Source organism: Oryzias latipes, chromosome 1 (assembly GCF_053564925.1).
Source record: "Oryzias latipes strain Hd-rR chromosome 1, Olatipes_Hd-rR_3.1".
Classification (NCBI taxonomy): domain Eukaryota; kingdom Metazoa; phylum Chordata; class Actinopteri; order Beloniformes; family Adrianichthyidae; genus Oryzias; species Oryzias latipes.
The window spans coordinates 22,743,871-22,761,372 of record NC_136237.1 but is presented as its reverse complement, the minus strand read 5'-3'; the positions used below and the strand labels follow the sequence as shown (position 1 = coordinate 22,761,372).

The window sequence follows — 17,502 nt, the reverse complement described above, 5'->3', positions numbered from 1 at the left end:
ATGTGACCTTCAGATTAGCCCAAGAACAGAACGCAGAGAGCTTCATGGAATAGGTTTCCACGGCCAAGCCTTCACCACCAAAATTCACACTCTGCATAATGCAGTCTGGGAAATGTTCTCCTGGGAACCTCCAAACCCAGACTTGTCCATCAGATTGTCGGATGGAAAATCAGAATCAGAATCCTTTTATTGTCATATGCACAGCTTTTACACTGACATTCCAAATTTGTTCCAGTACAACCCGGCAAGATCAGACATACAACAATACACACATACAGTTCAGAGTTGACTGAGGCGCAGCAGGAGGATAACTGTACAGTTAACTTTATTAAATGTACAGATAACGGTACAAAGCATGAGGAGAACTGTACATTTTAGACTGCATTGTGCAGAGTGTGAATTTTAGTGGAGAAGGAATTATGGTGTGGGGTTGTTCTTGGGCTTAGCCCCTTTGTTCAAGTGAAAAGAACTTTGAATACTTCAGGATACCAAAATATTTTGGACAATTCCATGCTCCCAACCTTGTGGGAACGGTCTGGAGTGGGCCTTTCCTCTCCCAACACGACTGTGAACCAGTGCACAAAGCAAGGTTCAATATCGTCACATTTGTTGCACCGGTATTGTTAGCTTGGGAGTGTGAAGAGCTGTAATCTAGCAGGAGATTATGTAAACAGAGAGCTCTTAGGGACCAAATACTTTTTTTTTTTTCTTCCAACTTGTCCTGTCCAACATCTGGGCAGACAGATGAGAACTGAGGGGCTCTTGTGTTGGACATATTTTACTTTAACAAGAGGGGTTATGAATCTTCAGACAAACCAAAGGTATGTCTGAATAAACCCCTTTTGTAATTGAGGCCAAACTTTATTAATTTCAATCATGTTTGAAAATCTTTGGTGTTGGACTGGACGGAAAAGGAAAGAAGGGAAGAAGAGAGAGGGATGTTAGAGAGGGGGGGGTGATAGTGAGGGGGGGGGGGGGGGTAAGACCATGAAGCAGCATAGAGCAGACAGGTTTACTGGTTGTTTATCATTACGGTAAGGTTCAAATGTAGGACCAAATACATTTCTAATAAATTGAACTTCTCAAAAATTTCAATTAAAATTTCTGTTCTGTAGAAAATGTGTCCAGGAAAATGACACAGGTTTTGTGATTTTGGCCTTAAAATGCCCTAACCATAAACAAAAGACCACATGAAACGCTTTTGAAATAGATCAAGCGATGATCGGAGTGGGACTTTAAGGATGAGCAAATTAAAACCAAATATGTCCAAATATGGCTTGCTATGTCAGTGAAAGGCGCAAAAAAATGTCCCAAAAAGACTGTTGAAACAATGAAACTCTATGCACAACATCCATTTTCAATGGAAGAAATACAGTGTTGATTATAATCAAAATGTGAATCGAAGACCAAACCTACTCATGCTAAAACTGCTTATTAAATTGAAAACAGACAAATTATAGGATTTCTAAGTTTTGCTGGTAAAATGGAGCACTTCCATGGGAATTTCTTTATCAGTCCACTGCATGCTAATTTACCCACTGAGGCCTAATACAGCATATGACGCGATTTAAACATGACAATATGAAATCATTTGTTTTAGAGCAAAATCAATCATCAGTAACTCTTATCTGGCATCTCTGTGGTTTTTAGGTAAGAATATGATTTAAAAAAGTAAATCAGGGGCTTTGCTCAAAAGTCATCTTCAGAAAAAAAATGTAAATTAGTGGCACATCAATAAAATCAAATGAATGAAGAAAGTGGGCCACATGCAATTCGCCTTGGATGAATAATTAATTAGACATGCCGGATCTTCCAATAGTGGCCAAGAAAAGAACAGCAGGGCAAGAGCTTCTTGTGTTTATCAGAATATTTCTTATGTTTTTTCTAGCTGTTCTACAAGAAAGGAATTGGGGTTTAGCTTACATTGGTGAGTGTTTTTAAGAATTATTTTTAAAAATGAACAAAAATGTATAAATATAATCTTAAAATTAATCATCACTTCTGCACATGATGAGATCTATTTGTGACACAGGAAGCATAACGAGGTTTACTACTCACACCAACATTACATATTTTTTGACAATGTCGTTTTTATCTTTTTTTATGGGGGGGGGGGGGTTCTTCACTTCCAAATTAATCATCTAAAAACATATTTATGTAAGGATAATATGTGCATATAAGTAGATTGTATGAACAAAGCAAATTCTTAATTCTTTTTTTTTTCATTGGAAAACACATTTTGGAATGTCTTAACAGGTTTGACATTTCATATTTATCAGATTTCATTTTATTTTAAAAACATCCTAAACCATTTTTTATGTAAATATTGAACAGTTTTTTTCTTAAGTAATCTATCACCTGGCCCTGTTTCAATAGTTGTTAAATATTTGTATCTATGTTTAGAAATTGCTTTTTTAATAGGATTTTACTTCATTTTAGTACTATTATTAATAAATACTATATAGTTAGCATTTACTATTTTTTTCTTTTTAAAAGTTTATTTCACTATTCTTTTTCCTTAAATAATTTTTTTTGCACAAAACAGTTTTTTTCATTTTTCTTACCTCCAACCGGTTTCATAATTTTTCATTACTTCCCTGTGATATGTGATATGTTTGTTTGCAATAATAGAAAAGTGTGGAGGTTTATGAGCTTTTTTGTTTTTATTTTTGAACAATATACGAAATTTGTTACTTGACAGATTTGACAAAGATTTGACCCTTAGATTTCAAACAGGCATAAGACTCCTAATAGAAAATCTGTGCTTCCTGACGGCCACAAAGTGTGGATTTAGATGAGCACATGAGGCCCAGCCAGGACACAAACAGGCATGTATAGAAGCATGAGGCAGGCCATCACTCTTGTTGAGCAGACTGCTGTCCAGTCTTCTCTGGCCCCAGCAGAGAACTGCTCTGCTCCTTACCCTACCATGACACCTAACATCTCTAACCACCACAGGCCTGCTGCCCCCTGCCCGCCCCATCAATCTCCACTGCTTCTGCTCCTTTTGATTAATGATGATCTGTGCCCCCCCCCAAAAAAAAACCTGCAGTATAGTGGATAGAGGGCACTGAAAGGGGACGGGTTCTGGAGTTCTGACCCCCTAAAAGATGCCATGTTTGTGCGCCATCCCATCAAGGTGAAGGCGCTACTAAATGGGGCGAAAGGAAGACAATGTTTAGCAAGGGAGAGGACAGGAAGCTAAGGTGGAGGGAACGGAGGGCTAGTGACCTTCAAGTTCTGGGGCAGTTGCGCAGGGTCGAACACAGCACCAGCTGGAAATGTCACGCTGTCTGATGTCAGCGGGTAAGCTAAGTATAACCTGGTCAGCACCTGGAAGGACGTCCTCTAATTAGAAGCATGTTGGGCCATGTTGGATCAGACAGGGACACCGCACTTGGTCAGGGCCTCGGAAATACACGTCTACATGCACATAGAACCAAGAGGGCACACAAATTGTTGTTTCTTTCTTTACTTGTGCTGCAAGTGAAACAGTACGCATACTTGAAAATTCTCACTGAGCTGCTGATAAGCTGCTAACAGAGACACGCTCGACGTTTCTCAATTTCTTCCTCTGCCCATCGCCCGTCTCCTTCGGTGGCCAAGATTTTCTTTTGACATTCTGGTGGCTCAAGAACAATCCCAGAGAACAACACTAACTTTACACATTGGCCTTTTGTCTGTCAAAGTTTCACAGTCACAGTAGCATTGTGTCCCTGGCAGATCGTGTTGTGACTTGAGCACAGATCTGCAGCGGTGATGGGCATCTCTGGGTGACTGAGCTTCTGTTGTGTTAGCTTCCTGGCAGTGCGGTTATGTGCTAACCAAACTCTCTGTGCATGATTCGGCGAGGCTGCTCCGACATCGCGGCGAGCGACGCTATCAGTTTGTCTCCATGTTATCACACCCTTCTGACACCTGCCACCGGCGCCACTTTCATCGCCATACTGTTGCTTGTTTCTCTCTCCTTCGCTGCTCTTTTCTCTTGCGCCTCATCCGTCTCACTGCCAGCCGCTTGTCCACTCCACCTCACCTCTAGCTCTGCGGCCAGGGCTGCCGTCAAATAACTTCATTAGCTTTCCACCTCTGTCACGCCAGCCTGCTCCCCCTCTGACAATTGGCTGCCGTTCTCAGAGAGAAGAAGAGGGAAAAAAAAAACACAGGGCTTCATGGGGAAGGTTGAGAACCAACAATAGCTGACAGTGTGCTACACACTGGACAGTGATACTGATGGCTGCAGTGGGGATGTATGGACCAGAGGTCACTCACAAAAGGCTTGCCTGTGTCCGCTCATGCTGAGCTGGGAAGCAAAGGACATATCACATTCAATCTCGATGTTTACAGATAAAAATCTTTGTACCAAACCAGGCTTCAAAAAGACTTTACCATAATGTTACTTTTTGAGAAGTTTCGTGATTACATTTGCCTTTAACAGATCAAAAATATGTTTTCAGGGCACAAAGAAATGCGAAAAACAATGACATTTAAAAAATATACTTGTGTTCTTTTGCCTACAACATTGAAATTCCAGTTTCCCTTCATGCTCATAAATCAAAGTGCTTCATGAAAGATATTCTCCCAGGAAGAACGATAAATAAGACAACTGCAGAAACATCGTGACAGACGCAACACCTCCCACAATCCTCTGCATGCCAATTATTCACACCCAGTTGGGGTCAAGCTCCCTGTGCCTGTGTCACAGCAGCAGGGGTGGGGGTGGCGTTTGGGGGGGGTGCAATGCCCAGTGTCATTATTAACTCAGGGTTGGCTGGGCACAGGGCAGGGTCTGTGCATATAAAAGAGCCTCGGTGGCTTTCATCTCTCAATCAAAACGTGGATTGCTGACGGTTGTGTCGGTTTACGAGGATAAAAAAACACCCCATAGAATATCCGTCTAGCACTCGATAGAAACCAGAGCAGCTCCTAAAAATGATAGGCTTATTATGTCAGAGGTCAGGAAGAGTTCACCGTTTTCCAAATGCCTGGGGAACTCAACGCAGCCCCTTTTTGGTGTCTTGCTCTGTCTCACTCAGCTGCTGTCGCTGTTTTTTGTTTTGTTTCCAATTCCCATTGGAGCTTTTGACACAACTCCCCACCTAGCAGCACTGAAGCAGCAGAGGGAAAGCAGGAGCGATGAGATGTTCATGTACAATCTCAATTTGGGTTTGACTCTACAGGTCCCGGGAGGAACTTCATCCCCTCTGCCTCCCTCATGCTTCATTCCATTATCGGTGTCCACTATTCAGTACTTACACCCTTTTTCTGTGACTCCACACCCCCAACCAAAAGAAAAGTTCGTGATCAAAGCACCCCTATTCATAAGAGGCTGTAGTCATGTAGTCATGCATTCCAACTCAACATCATCCCCTGTCTTTTTCTAATGTTCTTCCTTCCTCTTGAGCGATGTCCTGACTAAGATGTCCACCACTTCACACCGGACCTGGAAGTAGCCGTCGCGGCTCCTCTGGGAGTTGCCTGTGCTCGATTGTGCAGTCTGAGAGAGAAGTGTGACTGGCACTCAGAGGGCATCCATGTGGAGCCAGAACGTGCGAGAATGTGAGGGAGTTAACTAAGCCGGCCCAGTCCCCGCGCATCTTGGCAGGGTCACGGGATGGCGCTCAGGGCGCTAATCATTTCAAATTACGAATTCCTTTTTAATTATGAATTATGCATAAATTTTTAATTAATCTAATGTTGCCAGGATTCCCCCCCCTACTTCCATCCTTGCTCAAGATTTCAATCTAATTACACAGCATTAAGTGGGAGAGTGGCAGTTGTAGCCTCGACCCTGGCGCTTGACCTCGATCAACCTTTTTCCATCAATCTTGCCACTATCTTCAAGCTCATCCTTTCATGAATTGCAACACTGTAAGAAGCATCTAAACATGGTAAGACCTGGCATACCTGACAACAGCATATTTGCAAAGCGTATTTATTTAACGCGTTAAAAGGCAAGATAATTTGAGGATATAACACATGACCTCTTCTGCAAATTCACTTTTCATAAGTGAAGAAGTTTTGTAAAAACGATCTTGTTTTTATACTTTAAAAATAAAGCTTTAATTCTATTTGTTTATCCAAAGACTTTCTGTTTATATCCCCCCCTCCCATAGCATCTCCAGGAATAAGATTTGCTCCCAATTGTCAGGAAGAATAACCCCTCCAAACTGATGATGGGATTTGTTGGCAGCGGGAAAATGTCTAGAGGTTATGCGTTGTCAGGTCCCAAACAAGCAACAGAATGTGGATGGAGAAAGCAATTCCTTCAACTATTGCTGAAGTGCCCCTGAGCAAATCATTTAAACTCCAACTGTTTCAGAAGAGATAATCAGAGGCTGACAGCAGAGAAAGGGAAAAACCGGCAGCTATCATGAGCCGTTTAGAAACAGTGTAAACAATTAAAAAAAATAATAATCCAACATTCAATTACTACCCTGAAGCTGTAGGACAGCAGCAAAACAGATGGAGGTGACAGCTTTTTAAAGAGTTAACTTTAATCTACCCCTTCCTCCCATCTTGTTTTCCCATTCAGTGAAAAAAATAAAAAAATATCCATATATTACAGTGCAGCTGCTGTTTTGAACATTATCAGCAACATCTTTCTTACAATTCAGGAGTGAGATTGAGTTGTAACAGCATTATCTACTGAAAGAAAGCATGAGGGCAAAGGGTCTCTTTTTGGTCTTCATGGTTGCACACAAAAGAAAAATCAGTGTTCTACAAATATAGGATTTGCATAACGCAAATCAAACGAGTTTATCATGAAACAGCAGGGAATTGAAAATATGCTTTGAAGATAAGAAAGATATTTTTAAAAAAAAAAGTTGTTAGAGCTCTATTTTAAGGCTCTTCTTGTCATTGTCCTCAAAGATTAATGGCACGGTGCTGACAAAGTAAATTATATGAACATGTGTACACTGTAGTTTACGTTAGATGATAAAAGGCAGACTTTTTTAAGCTACTTTACATACAGTAGATAATGTACACACTGTACTATTTTGTATTTAACTTACTGCAACACATTTGCACATACATAAATTTGTACACAAATTATGCCATAATCTAAAAGGCTTTTGCATTTGTATTCGTTTGTGGGTTAATTGGTCGCACATGCATACATTTTTACATGAGAAACAATGGAAACTATTGCGGCTGTATCTTTTGTTAAGCGCTGACTAAATTATGCAAATGTTGCAATCAGCTTGTAAGAAAACATTACTATCGAGCTTAACATCATGACAGAAGAAAGACGCCATAGAACTGTTGTGGTCGTTCTGGGCTCAGTGCTACCCTCCATGAACTGAGCTTCAGCAAGAGAGTGTGTCAACCGCTAAAGGTGAACATAACAATCGGATGATTATAATCATCCTAATGAATGGAAGTACTTGAAAAGGTACACACATTAATAGGGCAACAGTAACTAAAGGTGAGACAAATCAGTTATGTAAGAGATTGAGATTATTTTCCCTCAAAAGCAAAGAAGAAAACTTTTAACAGATCCCTGGTTGTGTTTCTTTGCTGGAAATCATGAGGCGCTTCTGAAGTAATTATAGTTTGGGAAAAATCCATGACCCACTTCTTTATCATCCCCATGGGAAATATTTGGAAGCAGGTTTTGACCGAGCCCATGCAGAAACAAAAGGCACGTGCAACATTTTGTTCAGATCAAAAACAGTTAGGCAGCTATGTGTTAGATAGAATGTGGTGCAGTTTATACTCTTTATTTAACTCATATTTAGTGTTTGAGTACATTATTGTTGAGTGCAGAACATTTCAGAATAACCACATCAGCAAGACTGTATTCTCAACAGTAAAAATGTTAAAATAATTCTAATAAAAATGCAATTCATAAGAGAACTATGTTAAATTAACTACAGATTATTAAGAGGTTTTGTTTATTTGTTTTTTATGTATTAAAATGTCATTTGTCTGTACAAGCAATTGAAATGTTCTGTTCTATTTTTAGTCATCACTTTTCTCTTAGTACTTTAGTACTGAAATCTCTTCCAGGTCTTTTAACTGACAAATATTTGTGGTCTCTCTTTAGTTTTTCCTAAGTAATACAAAACATTTTCATTTATTCTTATTTGCTCTGCTAAACCTTGGAGTTATAGGTTTAAACTTGCATTATGGTAAGTAAAACAAAAAAATGGAAAAAAGAAATCAAAAGCACTGAAAATATTTCACTTGTATAAAAAATCTTTTTTTTACCTGATAGCTTCATAAGCAGGTCAGTGGCTGTTTTGGTAGTGATGTCGGGGCTGAAGAGAGAAGCCGCGGTTGGACCACTCGGACTTGATCTGACACCAACTCCAACCCCGGGTATGTCCAGAGAGTTAGCACTGCTGCTGGGACGGTCCCTGCACATGCTAAAGGGGGACAGCACGGAGAGGTCTCGTTCCTGCGGCTCCTCCTTGATATGGACGTGATTGCCAGAGGCCTCGACGGGAGAGGACGTTGCCTGCTGGATGTCCGAGGTCAGGGGTGACACTTGCGTCGCTCTTGGGTCTGTGGAACCACTGTCACCCAACAGGGAGCCCTCGCCCTCAGTGTCGGTGGTAAGCTCCTCTTTTACCTTGACGTCAGTGCGGGGGAAGTGCTGGTGGCACCGCATATGAAGCTTGAGGCTGAAGTGTCGGGAGGAGGTAAAGGGGCAAAGTTCACATTGAAATGTCTCGCCCCGGTCCTGGTGCTGATGTACCTGCAATGAAAGCACAGGTTTAAGAGTTAAAAATGAAGTGTTTGCAACCATATTACAGCAGCTATAGTGGAACTCCAGTACAACTTTAAAGCTGCGTGGGGTGTGGCGCATCGGCCTGGCACCAGCACATTTTGGGCATCGCGATGCGATTTGGGCATTATGGCGCTTCCAGATTTCAAATATCTGAACTTTGGCAAAGAATACGCATCGCGCCAACAAATCAGGGACTCAGCTTTGGCCCGTGACATGTTGATGACATGTCGATTTTTTCTGTTGCGACAATAATAAAAAGGGCACTTTAATTCTATTCTATTTTTTCTTTTGTCCTCCTCTGACTAAAACGGGACAGCATGTCATCAAACTGGGTCACAGAGAGATGGAAGTACCACTCAAAGCGGCAGTCATTCAGACGCAGCTCCTGCAGTAGATGGTGAAGCTCACCTTACTGAGAGAGTCTCTGAGGGATCTCATGAACCCAGACATGGAGATGTAGTATCTGATGCTTTTGTAGAGCTCTTCAAAATACCGTAAATAAACCTGATCACTCAACATCATCTGTGTGTTCCATGCGTTGTCAAGGAGAAATACAATCAATGCTTCCATGTAACAATGAGGCAAAAACACTTAGCAGTAGCTCCTCCCACACGTGTCTGGAGCGTCATCTTTATGAACACATTTTTTATCAAGCTTTGAGCATGGAATTTGATGAGAGGCATCCAACATGAATTTGACAATGCAAATTATTTTTGGTGTGCACGCAGCATAAGCCTCAGGAAGTTATTTGGATCAAATTTAAAGAAGTCAAAGTGTCAAACCTTCATGTGAGACTTGAGATTGTCTTTGCGAGCACAACGGAAGGGACACAGTGGACACTGATGGCTTTTCAAGCCTGTGTGAATGACCATATGTCTCTTCCAGTAGCTCTTGCGTTTGATGACCAGTCCGCACACCGGACACTGGAATGGCTTCCCACCATCCTCAGGAGAGCCTTGAGGGAACCAAAGAACACTGTTAAACATTAACAAAGACATTCTGTAAGTTTTCAGAACAAGTTTTCCAGAAATACATCTGTACCATTAAAAAAAGAAAAACATCCTTTACACATAAACTAAACCTTAGTTAAGAAAAATAGATGATCACAATGAAACCTATGAAAGAAAATGCCACCTTAACCAGTAGAAAAGTAAATGAAAGAACTCAGGCATGTTTTAGTATCTCGATTATTGTTGTTGGATTCATATCCGGTGTTCATTACTGTTTAATTGGTCTTATTAGAAAGAGGCATGATTGCATTACAAATTCTACAAGGGGCTGTCAGGATGGCTTCATAAGTATTCCAGTGCTGTTCCTTGAAAAACATCTGGTAATCAGTGTTTGGTAAAATTACTGTGCTCAGCCATTCATTGACCTGAGGTGTAAAACCTCGAAACTGCCTATTTGCAACAATAAACCGCCATCTGCGGCCCAACCTCTCCAAGCCTAGCAGAGATGCAGAAAGGACTTGCCTACTCCAAGTTAAGGTGTGTAAAGCAAAAATAAAAACGGTTTCTGCAAGTTTCTAACATTTCGTCAAAAACCCCAGTTAGTTTTTTCTTTTTTTTCTTTTACGAGCACGTCATAAAAAAAAGGAAGCTATAAATATGCAAAGTGCAGAATATGGTATATGACACTTTTATATTCTAACTAGAGGCATGACAATAAAACAGGACATGGTAGTCAATAATCAAGGTCAGATTTTTCAGTCTGGCAACCAAACAACTACCTGCATTTTTACAGCGTTGCTCGACCTTGACTGCACGCTGGGCTACAGCAGACCCCCCTCTTTAGCATGCAGATCACAGAATATTACATCGACTGCCTCATCTGTCTGAAGTCAATTTGATCCAGCCATTTTAGGTTTGGCGGGGTTGCGACACAATCCCTCAAAAGAGCACATCAATCTCTTGGAAAGCATTTTAGTTCTGCCTTACACATGCTCAGTAAGAGTAAAGCCGTGTCCCTGTGATACAATGAAATCTTTTGTGTTTACCTTTGTTGTGGTTACATGTTCACATATCTGCACATCCTTGTATTTTGTGCTGCATGGCCATTTGCAAGTAAAACAGTGAGACGGAGAAACAGAGTAAAAAATGGAAAAGTGTGCGAGGACGCATCTGTCTCCAGTCAGTGGAAACTATGATGTGTTTGGCCTTAAGTCTATTGTGCTGATCAGTGCAGAGGGCTCTGTTTAGGGGGGCTGAAGCCAGGAGGAGGCTACTGAGATGGATATGGACTCCAGGGCTCCCCGCTGTGCTGTGCACACACTGACGGCCCCTTTTTGGCAGCGCTCACATCTGAGCACAAACGAGATGGTTTGGGAAGGCAGTGAGGTCTCAGTCGGAACCCCCCGTTGAGCCCACAGACCATTTCCCAGACTAGAAGGCCAGCCAGGGCTGTTTTCTCTCGGTTATGCTCTCTGCTCGACTGACAGTTAAGCCGAAGCTGCACAACTTGCTACTTCAGCGCCAGTGAGGTGAAAACAAAACTATTACAAAACTGGAGAAAACATGTCATGGAAGTTCAGAGTTGTTTTTCTGATGCCAATACTGTGAGAAGTAATGCAAAAATGTATCTTTTTTTATTGTAGTCACGTGCAATTGATTCTAATTATTAAATTGCTTGTTAAATAATTCAGTATACCATTTTCTCATCTTTCCAAATGAACATAAGCTCAATTTAATTGCTACCCTTTGAGCCAGATCTGTTCAACAATGTCCTTTACAACTGCATGCTAACTGCCCCAATGCACTAACGCCATGCCAGGTGGTTATCATTGCAGGTGCAACCATTTTCTAAAAAATAATGAACAGTCATTTGACAATAATGAGAGATATGCATATAACATTTCTGTAAAATGCATTTAGATCACCTGCTTGGTTGTTGGGTTTGCCCCTGGCCTTTGGAGTAGACGGCAGCAGCAACTCTAGATTCTGGTTGGGTGTAGATGGCGTCGGTGCTTTCCGGTTCATATCCAGCAGGGGCTTTGCATCCTCTTGGAGGACCCCCGCAGCTGCCAGGGGGGAACCTTCTTTCTTTTCTGCCAGCAGGTTTCCCGCTGCCCTTGCTGCCACCTCCTTGAGCAAGGCAGCAGAGGACGTCATTGACACAAGCGAAAGAAAGGAATTTGCTGAGGCCTGGTGGTCAGAGGCAGCACTGGCTGTTGATGAAGCTTGGCTCCTCTCACTGACTTTCTTGGAAAGTGCAGCCAGGGTAGAGCTAGCTGACTGTGGGCTAAACGGAGAGTTGAAGGCATCAAAGCGCACCATATCGTCTCCTCGACTACCCCCGCCCAAGGTGGGCACTGCAGATGAGGCAGAGGTGGAGGAGGAAGATGTTGTCGAAGACGAAGCAACAGCATTCTTGTCTTGAAGCACAGCATTGGCTGCTGCTTTTAACTTTTGGATTGCAGAATCTGGAGACAGGCTGGAGCCGCAGGGGTTGGAGCAAGTGGCTGGAGGCCACTTATCTGTCACACCTGCCCACACAAAGCCACTGCCATTGCTGGGGGTGACTGAGTTAAATGGGTCAAGGGGCTCCTGCTTAATGTTTGTGACTGAGGGTGCCAAGGAGGCTGGTGAGGCAGAACCACTATTGTTATTATTGGCCAGTTTTCGGGCAAGAGCACTTAGCTGTTGGGCATGATGAGATGATGGGGAGAGGGTCAAAGATGGTGCTAATGCAATTGGGGGGGATTCTCCCCCTGCACTTCCTCTAGATGATCGACCAAGGACTTCGCCAGTATCAAGTTTGAGAGACCCAGCCTCTAGGAGGCGGCGCAGATTGCTACTAAGAGGTTTCCCAAGAGCTCGGGAGGCTGCCTCACCATAAAGTGATGATACCACTGAAGAGAGTGTGTCTTGGGCCGAGAATGCACCCCCATCCAAGCCAAGAAGTTCCAAAGAGGCACGATGAACAGGTGTGGGGCAACCCATAGAGCTTTCACCTCCACAAGTATCGTGGTCCCCATCAGGAGACAGGCCCCTATGGAGAAGGAGCTCATCCTGGGTGTCTCCAAAAGATGAAGACTCTGAGCGTGTGTCGGAGGCATTCCCAAACCAGCCATCCTCTTCCTCAACACCACCATTGGGCCCACCGTCCTCATTGCCGTCCACATCTGTAAGAAACGGAATAGTCAGACCATTTAATCAAGAACAATAGTTATGAAGCAAGTCGTATGTGTGACCCAGACTTGCAAGTGTTCATTATTTTCTCTATAACCTTCCCATCCATCATTTTCAGTTGGTACCAGGTTAATGACCTAGGGACTTAGTGTGGTGCAAGATGTAGATTAAACAATTGTGTATTTCTTTGAAGGGGAACTGGCTGAGCAACCTTTTTCAGTCTGAACTCATTTCCCCATTATTTTACATTTGAATTCTAGGTTAATTCTGTGTTCTTTTTTGTTCTTTTACTGTGCAGTTTAATATACTATTTTAATTAAATTAACTATTGATTGTTGGTCCTTTTGGGACTGGAAAAGTGGTAGTCACTTAGCAGGTAACTGAGTTCTTGTATCCCACAGTTATTTAAGAGGAATCTCCATTCTGTAAAACGTGAAGGGACCCTGGGAACCCAACTTCTAAGAGACACAATATTAAGACATTGTACCATGATAGTTAAAAAAAACAATCCTAAATGTTAAAGTTTGCATTGCACAAAAGACAACTCTGAAAATTACTGCCAGGCAAATTTTCTAGTACAATGGCAGCTTTTCATATGGCACATACAAAATATTTTGTTTAATTTCATTTTCTGTCCGTTTTTAACTACTTTTTCCCACCATTGGTCTGGAAGAGCCTAGTAAAGAGGTTACCATGACAACGGGTCCTTCTGGGAGGCTAGACAGCAAAGATTAGGGTAATGGAGGTTACAGAACTAGATTAATATTCATGAGTCTGCAGATACCACCAGGGAGCCAATAAGGATAGGGTTAAGGTCACCAAGGGTCATTAATATACACTTCATGTATCAATATTCATAAGCTAAACATTACAGCTTGCCAGACAAGGGCGAACAAAGAAAAGTGAATATTCCAGATATGTATTAACAAACCTTTCCAAAGAATGTAAGTGTATAGCACCAAGCCTGGGTGAAATAATGTCAAAACTGACATTATTTCTATTTTAGTGTACACAACCCTACCAACCATCTAATCCAAAAGAACTTTCAGAAAATTGTCAGACCAAGAAATCATGTAGTACAAAAATGGAGAGAAAATGAAGAAATAAATTAAAACATCACTGAAACAAACATACACACTCTGAAAAAAGATCTTTACCTTGATGGCCCTGACCTCAGCTAGACCTGCTCCATTTGATCTCTTTTAATAGGCAAACTAAGAAAGGGTTGCCAAGCAACCTGTTAGGTTTTTTATAAATTGGCTGACATCTGGCCAACAAAATCATAACCCAAAATGATTGATATCATATAGGGATTACACTTACATGTCATTGTTTAGCAGATTTATGCTTCTTACTTAAGCGTAAGAGGTAGTAATAAGATGTATAAATAACATAAAAACAAGTGATATAGATTATACTAAGGGATCATTAAAGTCGAGGGTCTCATTACAGTTTTCTCATAATGCCGGAAGTCTCTATTATTTACCTATTATACAACTTCGTAACAAAATTAAATAACAATTTGCAAGTAAAAAATTGTCCAATGCATTAAAAATAGATTAATTGCAAAAGCATAAAGGCAGAACAATTACATTAAGTTTGAGACGTGGACTCACATCTTTTAGTGATGAACGAGTCAAAATATTTTTTTTTTTGCTTTGTAGTGGCATCTAAAATATTAACATCATAACTCCAAATGTTTAACGCTTTCTAAATCCCCTAATCATCCCCTTAATAATAATATTACAGATCAATTAAAACTGATGGGAACATTTTGGCAAATCTTTCCTTATACTATTGTTATCCGCATTAAAGAAAACACCAAAATGCACTCAATGAGAACCAAGTTTCTCATGATCCTTGAAGCCATTTTTCCTCTTGAATAAATGTTTTAAGGTTAATAAGAATAAAACAAAAGAAGAAAGAGCTGGTGAGTCACACAGGGAAAAAAATTGACCTATTTTCATATGACATGTGAAAAGCAACGAGAGCCACTAATGGCTATAATGTGGTTAGAAGGAAATCACTAGATTGCTGACCCAAGGTTTCAGCTTTAACACTGAACTTTCTACAAGATTCCCTCATACCTAACAGGTAAAACAGTGAATAGGGCTAAAACTCAAGGCTACGTGATGAGTGCAGATTCTCAAAGATGAACACTTTCACGTCTTTAATGTCAAAGTGAACCGCCTCTACGGACAAAATTACAGTTTCCAAGGTTTTGTACTGCCACCTAACCCCACCAAAAAAGGTTTATTTGATCTCAAAACTGCTGTTATTTGCACTTCAATTTCGGGAATATGTGCAGTTGCATGTAGAACAGACTTAACTGATGTCTTTCCACTATTCTTTCAACTGAACTGTCATTGTCACAAGTCAGCTGCTTTGCCTCTGGATACAGTTGTTAGATGTATTGAAAGAACTCCTAAACCTGAGTCGAGACAAAGTTTCAGGCTTGTGCAGCATCCATCTGCTACTTAAAAGAGAACGTTTAATGGTGTAATGGCAGGGATGACTTGCATGTTGAGACAAACAGCTGCAGGGTGCTCAGTGGTCTGGATACATTATCACTCACACACACATTATTTTATTCCACCAGCAGATGGGTCTTCTTCTATGCTAGAGAAAAGAAAATATATATATATATATATATATATATATATATATATATATATATATATATATATATATATATATATATATATATATATATACACACACACACACACACACACACACACAGACACACACACACAGGGTGAGAGATAGGGCTGCACGATATGAGGAAAACTTGCGATATGCGATATTAGAGATTAATATTGCGATAACGATATAATTTGCGGTATATAAAAAATAGAAAAATGCCAAAAACATCATTCCCATTTCATTGCAACAGTTTAAAATTATACTCCAAATGACCCTCATCGACATAAGTGACAAACATCTAACATAATAGGCCTCCATCTGATTGGTAAACAATGGGAAGGCGTCCATCTGATTGGTCAAAGCATAAAGGGATTTATTTGATTGTTAAAAGCATCAAGCTGCCATAAGATTGTTTTAACACATTTTGGGTTTACAATTTATTGCGATATTCGCAGTCTTTTGCGATATGCCTATTGCAGAGCTGGATATTGCGATAACGATAAATTTGCGGTATATTGTGCAGGCCTAGTGAGAGAGGTGTTTTTTTTTAAATAAAAATACTACAAGAATAATAAGTCATATTTCAGACAAGCCCCAACATGGATGAAAACCGATACCATGTTTTTTGTTTTGACAAAAAGTGAAACAAAAACGTAGTTTGTATGTTGTGTACTTAATCTATCTCTTAATTATTTTTTGGAGTAACTAGGATGGATAGGATCAAGTATCACAACATCAGAGGGACAGCTCAGGTTAGATGTTTGGAGATAAATACAGGGATGCCAGTTGAGATGATTTAAAGACATTCAGAACAGGGACAGTGATTTTGGTGGTAAAAGGACACTGAGGTTGGAGCTAATAGGAAAGAGCCCTAAAGGAAGACCAAACAAAGGTGAAGATGAGGGTAGTCGGAGTAAGTGAGGAGGATGCAAAGGATAGGGTTGGATGGAGGCGGATGACTGGCTGTGGTGACCCCTTTAGCAAGCAGGTATAAAAGAAGATCTGTATCTTAGTTTAAAAGAATAGAAGGCACTAAGAAACTGCAGTCTACAAATAAATCATTAAGCAGTACAAACGTTCATGCTGAACTTGACAAAAGTGCTACTCTTTTTTTTTTAGGTCAGTTGGATTTAAATGTATTATGCATATACATGTATAAACATAAACTTAGCATCAGGATTTACACAAATCCAAACTTTTCACATAAAATATCTTTCTGTAAAAGAAATGACAAAGCTTAAAGAAGCAATTTGAGAGGAGAAAATTGGAGCAAAGGTAGGTCATGAGGTCTCCACTACATGACTTGTGTGAGACTGCTAAAAAACACATTCAAAGCTTCTGTATTGCTTAGACAGGCTTGAAAATTGGCATGGCTGACACCAGGCATGGAGAGAGTAAGAGACAACAAGGCAAAGGAAGGAAGGGACTGATAGAGGCAAGGCCAAGGAAAGGAGGGGTTGATTTGGCTGGGCAGACAAGAAGAAGAAGCCATTAGCCGATTAAGGTTGGATGAGGTGCATCAATACTGTGCAGATGTCAAAAGGAGAGTCATGCCCATGAGCTAATATAAGAATGAGAGAGAGAGACCCAGAAATAGAGAAAGAGGTAGAGCAGGTCAGATACTCACTAAAATCACAAAGATTGCTGACCGCAAAGCCCTACAAAGTAAGACGACTTAAAATACTGCCACAACACACCCAGCCTTGAGTCATCACATTTACATCACCAAAATGATTAGCCTCTTTTTCCTGCTAAGGGCACTGAGCGCATGTGTGCATCTTTATGGGTGGGTTAAGGAGGTTCAGCAGAGGGTAAGGACAGAAGAAGGAAAGAAGTGAGTATGGAAGTAGAGAGGAAGGAGCTTTAGTAGTAATTAAGTGTCCGACTGAGCCTTACCGTGGCTTGCCAGGGCCGCGGGCTATGCTAATGAGCACACCCAGTGGTCAAGACTGCCTTATTAAGTTCTTACTGGACAATATGGTGGGAAAGATGCAC

At 40.9% G+C, this 17,502-nt stretch overlaps 1 protein-coding gene across 1 annotated transcript in view; it reads right to left on the bottom strand.

Moving 5' to 3' along the window:
* LOC144994316 (zinc finger protein 827-like) overlaps nt 1-17,502 on the bottom strand; it is a 71,000-nt gene that overhangs the window by 32,131 nt on the left and 21,367 nt on the right. The window contains exons 2-4 of the mRNA XM_078951780.1: nt 11,610-12,854; nt 9,517-9,689; nt 8,212-8,701 (exon numbers count right to left, since the gene is read on the bottom strand). Coding sequence (XP_078807906.1) covers nt 8,212-8,701; nt 9,517-9,689; nt 11,610-12,854 — 1,908 coding nt within the window. The remainder of the gene's footprint in view (nt 1-8,211; nt 8,702-9,516; nt 9,690-11,609; nt 12,855-17,502) is intronic.